The sequence below is a fragment of the Dryobates pubescens genome, chromosome 23, assembly GCF_014839835.1.
Source record: "Dryobates pubescens isolate bDryPub1 chromosome 23, bDryPub1.pri, whole genome shotgun sequence".
NCBI classification, from domain to species: Eukaryota; Metazoa; Chordata; class Aves; order Piciformes; family Picidae; genus Dryobates; species Dryobates pubescens.
The window spans coordinates 7,538,783-7,552,118 of NC_071634.1; the positions used below are offsets into that span (position 1 = coordinate 7,538,783).

Sequence of the window (13,336 nt, forward strand, 5' to 3'; positions counted from 1 at the left end):
GAGCATCCACACAGCAGAGCATTTAGTCCCTGCAGACCAGTAAGACATCTATAAACAATTACCTCATGAAGAAATTCCGCCCCCCCCCGCCCCATCTATTGTGTCCTAAAAGTGTGAAAATGCTTTAAGAGTGTTTGAGACAACACTCTCCAGTGTCAACCATGGTAATTTAGTTGGCATCCATACCAGAATGTACTGTGGGAGCAGGTGGCCACAAGCCCAGCTCTACTGCTTAGCGTCCTCTGCCAAAACACTATAAAGCTGCCAATACCTAAGTTACCTGTTCCTCAATCCTTCCACTTCTCCCAACTTCCCAATAGCTGGATAAAAAGCTATAGTGTGACTCATGTTTTAATCCTGATAAGTCTGACTCCACCTGCTGAACAGAAGTTATTTTCAGAGGATGCAAATGCAAGGCAGCACTGGACCACTGAACAGCTCCTTGCCCTTGGCTTCCAGCAGCACCTCCTGATGGGAAACCAGGAATGCATGGATATGATGTGTCTATTTAGGAAAGCAAAAGGGAACCAGGCATATCTGAACTCATTCCTCTCAGTTCTCCAAGCAGCAAATCGCACCACAGGGCTTTAAGTGAAGTTTGTCATACACCCAGATACACTAGGGCAGATTTTAAATTTAGTGCTTTAAGTTATGCCTAGAAGGGTTTTGCCTCGTTTTTCAGCAGCGTTTTAATTAAAATTAAGGTTTCCCTTCCTAGAACCAACCTGTGCAACCCGTACAGCATTCCTGTATCTCGAGTTCATCACCCACATTGCTGCGTTTTCAGACATGCTTGCCTAGAAAGTTACTCCCGGCTTAGAGGGAGGGCAGGCATCCCCTCTTTCCCCTCCGGACACGTCCAGGAGCGCAGACTCCTGCCAAGGGCAGAGGCGCACGTCGGGGCTGTCCGCTGCCTCCCAGGGTGTCAGCAGCTCCAGAGCGCCAGCGTCTTGGCGGAGCGGCCTCTCCCCGGGACAGGGCAGAAGGATGTCACCGAAGTGTCTCGGGAGCCCTCCCAGTCCCCGGCTGCAAGTTACTTACGGTCTCTGGAGCGGCTCCTCGGGGATGGCAGCCGGAACCTGCTGCTGCTGGAAGGAGCGCAACGACTCGAAGGCCTTCATCAACTTCTCCATGGTGGCCATGTCCGCTCCGCCCGCGCCGGCGGCACCGACCCGCAACTCCTCCCCGCCCTCTCGCAGGCGTCCTCCTTCCTCCTCCCGGGCCTGACTCTCGTCCTCCTCCCGCGGGAGCCGCTTTCTCCCGTTGTCCCGGCGCTCTCAAGCCAGCCGAGGCGCCGCCGTCCCGTTCACGCCGTGCCGCCCGTCACTGCCGCAATGAATGAGGGAGACGCCGCAGGGGGCCGTGAGCACTCCCCAGCCGCCCCGCCGCCATCTTGGATCGGTCCCATCAGCCCCCACCAAGCTGCCCCGCCCCCCGCGGGGCTCAGCCGCGCCGGGCCCGCATGCGCGGAACGCGGGCCCCGCAGCGCGGTCACGTGCGGCGTGACGTACGTACACAGGGGCACGCGGGCTCGGGACGGGGCGGGAGGAGGATCGCGGAAGGGACGCTGGGTCTCAGAGCCCGCCCGCTGGCAGCACCGTGGCGCCCCCTGATGGGGAGGAGGCAGTCCCGGTGCGCGGCCGGCCCGGCCCCGCAGCCACAGCGGGATGGGGTTTGTCGGGAAAACGGCGCTCGCTGGGAAGCCCCCCCTCCCACGCCTGGCCCGGGGTGTGCCAGCGCTCCCTTTTTCCCGGGAGTTAGGCGGCAGCAGCTCCTGTTGCCCCTCCAGTGCGCCCAGCGCTGGCCTCGCCAGCCCTGTCAGAGCCTAAAGCGCCGCCGGTGGGACCCAGGATGTCACCAGCAAAACGAAAGGACACGCTCCATGTGCCTACACGTCAGGTACATCCCTGCTGACGGCGGAGCGGGTGGACAGGATGACCTTTAAAGATCCCTTCCACCTCAAGGCTCCTGTGATTCCTGGGCTACAGGAGGCAGCCCTTGCAGCTCCCCCCTCCCCTTTCCCGCAGGCCCAACAGCACGCAGGTGCTTGCCAAAGGCGCCTCCAGCATGGCAGTTTTATTTTCGGCTGCATCGAGCAGAGGAAACACTTACAGGAAAAGGACACTTAGAACTTGGCAAGGTACCCGCTAGCCTTTCAGCGCTCCCCTTGTCACTCTGAGCTTGCTTTATCAGAGGAGACGTTTTGCACTCTTACAGCGCACAATAAGAGAGAGACAGTATACAAACTGTGTACTTAATTGCAAAGCCAAGAGCAATGTAAGCTTTCCACTTAAAAACCTTCCTTGTAGTAGAGGGAGTTGCTGGTACACGTTTTAAATCACAGCTGATAGGTACTGGCACTTCAGCTTCCATCTTAAACACAGGAAATTCCAGCAATGGAAAAGGGAGCTCTTGGGGCTTCTAAGGAAAGAAATTCCCGCTAATGACTTGATGTGTAATTTGGTTAGTGGTAGCAGTGATGAACTAGGAAGCAGAGCTCGTCTTGGATATTCAGGCCAACAGCAGTCATGACAGAACCACCTTACTGATCCCGTATTTGCCAAGTATTCACTAAAACAGGGCCCTGCCAGTTAACTTCATGATCATAGTAATAAAAGATGAACGATTTAAAACATTTAAACCTATCTACAGTACTAAAAGCAATTCAGCTTCTAGCAACCCCCCAATTTCGTTATCATGTGAGCTTTTAAGGTTAAAAGAGTATTTTTCCTGATTAATTATAAAGCTAACAGAGTTGTCTCTGGAACATAAGGACCATGATGAAATTTTTCTTTAGCAAATGATACATGAAGGAAGATGCCAGCCTAGCTGGAGTGCTGCACGAACTCTGTGATAATTGCATGTGCCACACCATGCTTTGAAATTCACTGAAGCACATTAAAAAGAGCCCAAGCTCTTAGGGAGATCAAACGAGCCACCAACCCAGCCAGTCTTCGCAAACCTGTTTTGAAGCTCACAATGCCTGCCAGCCCCCAAGGGCTGCTGACTCACCGGCAGGAATGCCAAGGCAGTGCCTGCCCACAAGCACACTCCTCTTTGTTCTCTTTCCCAGTTGCATTGGCAGTGCGAGCCCTCAGGCTCATTAACCACCAACTGGGGTAACTGGAGAACTCCTCAGAGGTATCAGGTTTTCTTTTGGCGAGTACCTTATCAATAGGTTCTTGCAATTCAAACTTACTGCTCCATGGTTTTGTATATATCATGTCACAGACCCTGTTCAAACAGCAGCCCGACAAACAGCCGCACTGGCAAAAGCGATGTAAAACTGGCAAGGGGCAAGCACAAGCAGGCAGGGTTAGAGAGCTGGCAGCTTTGCAAAGCCATCTTTACCACAAAGAAAAATAGAGTTATAGTCTCTAGGGAATAAGAATGAATAGCTGAAAGGCTGCATGTTACTCAGTGGATGATGATGAATTCACCTCAACCTCCAGGAGAAAAAAGCCACAAGAAACATGTCTATAACACAGACATTGAATATCATGAACACAGGCTACCTAGGCACAGGTTCTCTCAATTTAATGCTTTTAAGAACAGGTGGGACAAGCACATCAAGAATATTTCCCACTCTGTCCTGAAGTCACACTGAAGCCAGCACTTCTGCATTTCCACAAACAATCCAGCAGGTAACTGGTGTGACCCAAACAATCCAGTAAGACTATCCTGGCTACCATGAGAGACTGGGTAAATAAATCACAGTAATAGATGTGGTTGAGATCTCTGGCAGTGTTTAACTTTTATTTCAGGAATAACAATGCTAGAACATGTGGGAAAACAGCTGATACAAAGACAGTTCAGTGGTTTGGAGGTACTGGAACTCACACATCTCATTGAACAGTCATCTCTGAGGAAAGTTACCTACATCTCATGTGCACAACTTGTCACACTGTGAGAATAATTATGGAATAAAATTCAGAAGAGACACCATCATCACCAAAATGAGTCAGGCAGCTAATTCAAAACCTAAGTAAACAAATTTTCCCATTATTTTAGTACTTCCTATTTTCCAAAGAATATATACTAAGGGGGTAATTCCGATGACAAATTTGTGCAATACTAAACCAAACCAAAGCAAAATAATACCACTTCTGTTGGCTTTAGTAACTTGTAAACAAGCAGTCTCCATTTGTGTAAAAAGCAATGAGAAAATTCTTGCATTTGCACAGTTTGAAAAAAAATTGAAATGCAGTCTGAAAATGTGGGGTTTAGTTGGTTTTGAATAGCTTCTATCACTGATTTCTCAGTTTAGTCAGGATTCTATTCCGAGATGGAGATGCCTTTCATAATCACAAAACCTTCACATCTATTGTTTTAAGAATGACTTGAGGGGGGAGACAGACATACAACATCTTCTATGAATTTTCTATGGGATTCAACCACCTCCCTGGGCAGCCTCTTCTAGTCTTTGAGAACCCTTTCAGTGAAGAAGTTTCTTCTACAATCCAACCTAAACCTCCCTCGGGGCAATCTGAGGCCATTTCGTTAGATCCTGTCGACTTGTTATTATCGAGAAGAGACCAACAGCCACCTGTCTTAAACCTCCTTTCAGGGAGTTGTAGAGAGTGAAGTCCCCTCCTTTTCTCCAGAATTTACACAGTAATTATTTTTAAGTGCTTATTTTGTTTTCAAGCAAGACTTTTCTGTTGTTGTTACACTCCAGCAGCATAACACCACCTCTATTCTAGACACTACACTTGTGGGGAGGGGAAAAAAATAATAATAAAAGCTGACTTTTTTTAATAGAAGAACCCTGAGGCATGAAGATTCTACTCTGTTGGTCATGACATTCCAAAACCTTAAGTACACCAGAAACACAGCGGTTCATTGCTTCACAGCTTCTGAATTTTGAGCTGAATATAGAGATTCATGAGGTATGCACAAGCAGACATGAAGACCTGCATACACAAACGCCTGGAAACACAAGTCACAGAAAAGCAGGGTTGACCACATGCAAGTAACTCCTCCAGAATTCCATAGATCTTCCTGTATCTTGTACTAGTAGAACAAAGTAGTGGGGCTGTTGGATTGTCTCACTGCTACGAGAGCCTTCTAACAGCTGGTGAATTCATGGAGGTATCATGAAGTCACACAGAAGGACAAGAATTTACCTTGGGTTTTGTTTGGTGGGTTGGGTTTCTTTGTTAAACAGCTTGATGGAAACACGAGGCTACATCACCAGTCAACACAACCTGCTGCCTTGCCCCTCCTTTGACTTCTGTAGGACACAACTGAGACAAGTGCAAAACTCATACTACATTTATCACAACACAGTGTTTTGCTTTCAGGTGTTCTCCTCTCTCCTTACCCTTTTCCTGCTTCCAAAATGCATCTCCAAGCTACAACTACTCCAGTAAAGACAGACATGTAACCAATGTCAGCCACCTTAAAGAGCAGAACACCTTAATCTCCATGTACCATGTAAAGAGAGTTTTGCTGATCCTTCCAGTTCCTTGTCTTTTCTAATTCATTAGGAGAATCACATTAGGTAACATCTAGTTATTATTATGTGGTTCTTTTTCTAGCCCCAAAGGGACCCATTTATAGTGGAAAAATGCCATCTTGAGCCTACTAGGGGAAAAAACCCCGAAAAAATGAATAAAAACCACAAAGCAACAATTTAAATCCTAATCCTGGAAACATGTAGTTGCTGAAACCCAATTCAATAGTACTCAGAACATAAGAAAAAAACTAGTGAAATTAAACTAACTAAAGCTTCACAAAAACATACAAATCCTCCACTTCTTGCATGGTGTTCCTTGTTCAAAGAATAGGAAGTAGAAATAACCACTTCTTAGGAACAACTTCCCTTTTCTCTTCAGCTAGCTGTCTTTCTTCACAGCTCCCTGCATATTAAGTGTGCAGTTTCAGAGCTCCAAAATGGGAGTTAAAATTTAAGATCCTTCCCCCTAAAATATGGAAATAAAATTTGAACTACATCATAATTAAGACTTTCAGTTTTATTTCTTTTTTCTTTGTTAAAACCAATTTCTGTATTCTTCATAAAAATGACTCAGCTTGTGTCCATGGTATCCTTGCCCAAATTTGAGGTTGCTCTAAGCAGGCCTTACATCCAGGCTGTCAGCTCCTATGTCTGCCTGTGCCTCAGAGCAGCAAGCCCAAGAGCTTAAAAAAAAATGAGCCCCCTTAATCAGAGAAGCATGATGACTTCTCCAACCAAGGTATTTATAAAACACTTTTGTTACTTCCCAATTTCTCCATGCCCAGCTTTTTAGAATCCTTGTATTCTTGTGGCACATAATAAGGAGGGTCAGGCCAGACTCTGCCAGCTCATTGTCTCACTCATAATGGTTCCAGCCAACATCCTTACTTCAGATATTTCTCTTTCTGTCAGGCGTCCCTTCACTATTGCATCACACTATCCTCCAGCAACTCATTCAAACTGTCTCTCTGCCAGTTTCTCCCTTTGGACTTTCTAGGGCAACCATTTTGCTGTCCTCTGTGCCATTTTATACATCAGGAAACATGCACTGAAAACACAGGAAGAGAACTTCATTCCTCATTTCTGTGGCACAGTAGCCAAGAGGGACAATTTCAGACAGACACCAGCTCAGCCCCAGTAGGATTTAAGACACTGGTTTTCCAGCTTTTTTCCAAATTCTAAGCCATTACTACATCTGTTACTAAAGAAAAAAAAAATACTATGAATTAAAACCTGACCATAGCTTTGAGTATCAAATGTATCCTGTGAGTTTCTCAGAAGCAGCCTAAGTTTCTTCCAGTGGGTCTGTGGATCACAAGCAGAAACCTGTTTGAGGTAGAGGGGTATTCAGTTGCTCTGTGTGTATAATACATGTGTCATCTGCTTGGTGCCCTGGAGATTTGAGAGAAAAAATAAAATGCATGCTCAGTGGAGATGAATCCTCAGAATACAGAACTAAGTATGTAATGAAGGTCAGATCTCCAGCTCCAAGAGCATTTCATTAGGTGTCAAGTCCCTCACTCAAATTTCAAAACCAGAAGAGGTTCTTCATGAAGTGTGTTCCCCTAAATTCATTCTCATACACAGCTTAGTAGTTTTCACTGGAAACTTTACAAAATGAAGCCTGGCATACTTGGAGTCCAGAAGAAAGGATGTTTAACAATCTGTGAAGCAGTTGGAAACAGTTATACTAACAAACACCAGGTAATGGTAACTAAGATTTCCATACCAGCTCCACACCTGCGTTAAGCAATCATTAAAGGCAGGTTTTAATGGTTAAGTTTCTAGAGATTACAAGGAAAGGTTATTTACAGAATTAAATTTGATACTTACTACTACCTTGTCCTCCCCTCAGTGGCAGTGATTGCTGAGAGCCCTGTTAACTTTGTGTATCACAAGGTAACAGGCAGAGAGGTTGGCAAGATGAGCCCATGCTTTGTTTTTGAACCTCCTATGAGTAGTTGTAAACAATTTCATTTGCAGAAAAAGAAAAAGGAGTCCCCACAGGTGAAAATAAATCCTTTTAGGAAAGGCAACCAAGTACTCAAAATACAGTCATCAAATTTTGGCATAGCTCTACTCCATGCCAAGAAACTGTATGGAGAGGATGTGTAAGAAGGGTAGAAAAGAGAAGAATGGGGCAATACAGTTTTTATAGGATTAAGCTAAATGTTCAGAATTCTCTATATACAGAAAGACATTCCACAGAGACAAGACAGTAAAGAGCAGTTCAAAACAGCTGGCCACAGCACACTGAACTCCTTTTGTTTTTTTCCTTAGCAATTGCTTGGGAGACACACTAGGTAACAGCAGTGCTGTGCTGCTGGGTAATAGCAGGACTATGAAATGTATCAGTACAGCAATTTCACTGTTAAGAAAAGAGACTAATGAACAAGAAGAGTTTTACCAGAAGCATACAAAGTCAAGTTACATCGATGCAACAGATATTATCTCTGTACTTAAAAAAAATCCCTTGTATTATTTCTAGAATCATTCCACTGGGAAAAAAAATATAATAATAAAAATAAATCAAGATAAATCAAAGACATACAGAAACACACTCACTCAAATGGCACTCATTGCTTTTTGTACAATTAAGCTTTAGTGAAAATATACATCTTAAAACAAATGAAGTACAAATGTACAAAAATCCTTGAACTCAGATAAAAAATATATATAATACACTTTGCTACAGAGATATAAAACATTTAGTTTGCTCATCCTTTCTGATGAGAGTAAAACAATTTAAAGTCTGGAGGACTCCTGCTCATCATCACTGCAGTCAGATTTAAAGCAGACCTGCAAGACAAGATAGAGACCATTCAGCTGCAGAACTGACACCACTGTTGGTTAGTGTGCTTTATGTGGCACACAAAAGCTATGGGGGGTGAGGGTGGTTCTTTTTCCAGCATATTTTACTCCCTACTAACCAAATGCTTTGGGAATATCAAAGGAAACCACAACTCAATCCCAAATCTCAAGTCATTAAAGTTTCATTTAACCTTAAGTTCTTTCATTCTTCTAACTTCATAGGACAATGAACTGCTGACTTACTACTTGTAAACCAACTACAGGCTCTTAGGCTGTAATAATTATTTTAGAACTCTTTCTCAATACATAGAACCATATCTTGGGACAGTATGAACCCTGCTGATTCAGCTGGAAAAGACTGCAGTGAGACACAAGCCTGAACTTTAGTTACATGAGATTATGGGTGCACTTAACCATCTCTTCTATTCCATTACTCTAAGGGGGGCAGGGGGGGAAGTGAATTGGAAAAGGTGAATTAAAAATGACAGTACTATTATAAATCCCATTAGCATTGTACATTTAGAGAGGGGAATTGTCAGCTGATGACAAAAAATGCCATCATGCAATTTTAATACATGGCCCTGTTGTGGCTACTTAATGATGTGCTCCTAGCAATTTTAACATCCCATTTCTCCTTGAAAGTAATTTCTGCAGAAGTGTTCTCTGCTGGAGTATACTTGTGCTTCTCAAGATAATTCCATGCTAAGTGCAGGCATACTGAGTAAGCAAAATTGTGTACAACATCTTCAGCTGAAAACCTTTTCAAATAGCCTTTCTCTCCTGACCTATAAACCAGCACAGTATGCCACGTGTATTTTAGGTCACACTCAATTCATGTACCTGCTGGGGAGTATAAGAAAAGGCTGTGCATTAGCAGTGATTTAAACACATCTTATGTTGTTGTTTTAGTAAAGGCATTAAACTAAGTCAGATATTACAACATTTCTTTTTTAATCCTTTTTCACATCCACTGATTTAAAGAAGATTTTTATTTATTTGGTTAATACACTAGAGTGACTTATTGGGAGCCCAACCTTCTAAATGAGTGAGTCCGAGGAGTTGCACTGCTCTACCACACTCACTTCTGAGTTCTTTAGTCAATTTGATTTGAGTTTTTACAGAGAGGGCCTCAATTAGCTCTGAAGTCACCTCCTCAGAAGGTTTTATAAAAAACTGGCATAGTACATAAGGAGCAAGACCCAAACTAACATCTTCAGGAAAGAAAGACCTACAGCACAGCTGTTAACAGCACACACCACACCTTTTCCCCAGATAAGAGCTAGCAGACACTTGAAGAAGATGGAGTGCTAAAGGTGGAAAAACTCCCAGAGTAACAGGGATTGCCAAGGACAAGGCCATAATAAACCAGAGTTCATTAGTTTCAGTATCCAGTGAGCAACTCATCTCATCCTATCCCAAAACTGAATGGATGTTAAGGTGTTTCTGGCAATTTTCTTACGAAAGAAAAGAACTACTCTTACCTCTCCACTGAAAAGTCTGTGAAAGAAGCCCCTCTTTGGTTTAGGAGACCTCTCTCTGTCTGGTGACACAGTACCATCAGTTTCATATGCATTGATATCTTCAAAGCATCCTGTTTCAATCATCTTTGAAAGACATGAAACAAAATATAAATGAAATATCCACCTATGCCTCTCAAACAAGTTCCAGGTACTATCTGTTTACTCTGCCTGGTTCAGAAATTGCTTATCAAAAATAAAACCCAAACCCCAACACTGAGAAAGAAATTGCACAAGTAGCATTAAAGACATTACTGATCTCAGAAAGTTACTAGCATCATAAAACAGGAGGAGGACATTCATAACAGAAACTACCATTTAAAATAATTATTACTGAGTGCTACACCTGAAAGAATGAAGATTTGAATTCTCTAAATAGCCTGGACTGCACATAGATGCAGCAAAATTCTAGTGCTCTATGCAGAATACTAGAACACTCATTCACTGGACAAATGAAAAAGCTTTAAGAGAAAGTCTGACTCAATTGATAGTCAACTGTTTGTTTTGCAACCTCAGAAAAGGTGAATCTGCAGTTCTGTGTGGCCGTGTCAGTGGGATACTTTGTTGACACACAGTTGTGACACACAAACAGTTTGCACTGTGCCTATTTGCCTTTGAATACTTTGAATGGCATCCCATCCCTCTCCTATGATCAGCAACATTGAATACCAGGTGAGAGAAGGACAGGGAAAATGTGGGGATACTGATGCCAAATACTGTCCTGTCTGCTCTAGCTATGGTGTCAAGCTGTCAGATTCTATTTATGCAGATTTACCACAGATCTCCTTTTTTTGTTTAGCATGTTATTTATGTTTCAGGGAACAACTTTTTTTCTGAAGTCTCCCAGCAAAGTCTAAACCAGAACCTTCTTAACATCTCACAAGAGAAAATTCACCCTATAATTACATCCCTTGTTAAATCTTCTATAAAGCTGTGCTAAAGAAAACAACCTGTGAAAGACACAATACCTCATTTTGCCAAGGGATCGAGACACAGCCCGTAACAAATTTGGAGTAGAAGTCATCATCTGTGGTATCCAGGTTCACTCCTTTCACTGTGGAGAACTGCTCTATGTCCAGGACATCTTTACAATACACGGCACGTGGCTGCAGTACAATACAAGATTGCTTCATTAAGCTTCTGGGATTTGGGGTACGTGAGGAGGGTCTGGGGGTTGGGACTGGCTTTTCATCTTCCCTAGGTGAGCAGAGGGGGAGCAAAGTGTCTGCAATTTTATATTTCACATTGCTACCACCAATTTACACTATGCCAGAAAATAGAAATCCAAAAACTTAACACTCTTCACAGGGCACCTGAGCAATCCCTTCCATCCATCCTGCAAGTCACAGAAAAGAACTTTTAAGCCCTGAAACAGTCTGCAGCTTCTCTGGATTTTCTCATGGCTGTCACAATTCACTTTTTCTGTCACCTTCCCTTGGACTTTGGAGTAATTTTTTCAAAGCTAATCTTCATTTGTTGAGCATCTGAGCTATGAAGGGAGAATTTAAAGGCTAAGAATCAGATACAAAGCTCCCAACCCCACTACTGCAAGCTGTTTTGTGATCTCAGATGAAATGCAGCTATCAATGGCTACAGTGGTATTCTCCTGCCAGTTTAACTAACTTGAACGATTTCTCTGGAGTTCACTTGATTGCTGATAGAGGACTGTGACAGTTCTTGCCTTTTCAGATACTAATCAAATCTGTCTCACCTACTTACATCTGGCAAGAAGGGAGGTTCTAACATGTTAGCTTCCAGCCTCTTGAAGTTTATGTTCTTGAAAATAGGATGTTGCTTTACAACAGCAGCTCCATCTTCAGTGCAACCCAGTCGTTCCCCTGGATTTTTAGCAAGTAGCTGTAAAGACATTGGAGAGAAAAACCAGGAGATGATCTAGTGATACAATCCTCCAAGTAATAATAATGGGGGGGGGAATCTATATAAAATGTCTTTCAATCAGTTTATTTTGTTACTTCGTTTTTTATTAGATGAAATCTATGCTGGTAGCAAAATGGAACTGGAAATCCAAATGACAATATTTTAGGAGCAAGAAGATCTTCAGCAGACAAAAAAAAAATTAAATAAAAATCCCTGAAGATTCCACCCAAATTTATATGAAAATACTTCAACTGATGCCATGCTGAATAGATTTCACAGTACAGATCTTACTTTCAGCAAGTACAGATCTTACTTTCAGCAAGTACAGATCTTACTTTCAGCAAGTACAGAAGTACTTTTTTTTTCCCCCAATGTCCTGAAGTAATGCACATATTTTGCATGAAGTAATACAGAAAGCTTTTGAAGCTTTATGTCTGAATGTGCCTCTTAGGAAATTTAAGAACATGCAAGACCAAAATATAAAATGAAGTAAAAATGCTGTTGTCTTGTCCGGGCTCCTTTAGGCAATAAAACTGGTGTATTACTCTGCCATTTCTCCCCATGCAGTATCAATGTTGAGCACAGTATTGTATTCCATCTGTAAGTGCACCTGGTCCAAGGGACTTTTCATTCACATGATGAAAGAAATCAATTTATGCAGCATTTTGCCTTGCAGAAAGTTCTGAATTCTCTAAGTTTGATAACCGAACAATTCATGTCCAACCACAAACTTCCACCTGAACCAAGAAAAGATGTAAGAACTCCAGCTTTGAAAAAAGTTCAATGCAAGATGTTAAAACTAGTTCATCTCTTAAAAAGGATTAGAAATGTCATGTTCAAACCTCTACATCTCTTCACCCACCATCCTGCAGATGGATTTTGCCTCTTCGGAGAACTTGTCTGAATAGATTTCTTGGTCTTCCTTTACTCGCCGGTCAATCTCATCCCGTTTGACCCTTTCCTTATGCTTCCTGAATGGAGACTGTCCTTCAATCATTTCATAAATCAAGCACCCAAGACCCCACCAGTCTGGGCTGAATGTGTATTTTTCGTTTTTGAGCACTTCTGGAGCTAAAAAACAAAACCAAAGAAACCTCATCACAATTCACTTTAAATTGGATTAACTACTGGAGAACCTCTCAGGTACTCCTTTGGCTCTGTGCTGAGATCTTTTTGTAACTACTCTGTACTTTAAAGAGAAATTTCTCCAGCGAGGACTCCAAGAGATCCAAGATCCACTTGGATCCACTCCAAGTGCATCCAAGAGATGCACTAAAGCTCTTTAATGCTTAAGATGAAGCATAGTTTACAAACTGAGAATGAAGTTTTTCCAAAGCATGCAAAGAAATGAGTCGTCATAGGAATTTCTCTGCTTACTTGTGACCTTAAATCTCTTTGAAGCTCAGAAAAAAAATTAGGTACTTTCTTGAAGTTCTACCCTAAGGCTAGAATCTCCAGAGTTAAATTTGTCTATAGGCTTATATATTAACATCCTGAAGGAATTCTACAGGAAGGCTGGAGAAGGACTTTTCATAAGGGTGTCTAGAGACAGGACAAGGAGGAATGGTTTGAAGCTGAGGGAGAGCAGGGTTAGACAGGATCATTGGAAGAAGTTCTTCAGTACTGGTGAACTCTGGAATAGGTTGCCCAGGGAGGTTGTGGATACATCTTC

The 13,336-nt window shown here is 42.8% G+C and overlaps 2 protein-coding genes across 2 annotated transcripts in view; both read right to left on the reverse strand.

Annotated features, from left to right (window-relative positions):
- The window catches only part of HTT (huntingtin), a 73,468-nt gene extending 72,041 nt beyond the window's left edge, over positions 1–1,427 (reverse strand). The window contains exon 1 of the mRNA XM_054172338.1: positions 1,042–1,427. Coding sequence (XP_054028313.1) covers positions 1,042–1,142 — 101 coding nt within the window. The 5' untranslated portion in view covers positions 1,143–1,427. The remainder of the gene's footprint in view (positions 1–1,041) is intronic.
- Positions 1,428–6,138: 4,711 nt separating this feature from the next.
- GRK4 (G protein-coupled receptor kinase 4) overlaps positions 6,139–13,336 on the reverse strand; it is a 36,577-nt gene continuing 29,379 nt past the window's right edge. The window contains exons 12-16 of the mRNA XM_009910081.2: positions 12,527–12,735; positions 11,506–11,643; positions 10,755–10,892; positions 9,751–9,873; positions 6,139–8,257 (exon numbers count right to left, since the gene is read on the reverse strand). Of these exons, the coding sequence (XP_009908383.1) occupies positions 8,204–8,257; positions 9,751–9,873; positions 10,755–10,892; positions 11,506–11,643; positions 12,527–12,735 (662 nt within the window). The 3' untranslated portion in view covers positions 6,139–8,203. The remainder of the gene's footprint in view (positions 8,258–9,750; positions 9,874–10,754; positions 10,893–11,505; positions 11,644–12,526; positions 12,736–13,336) is intronic.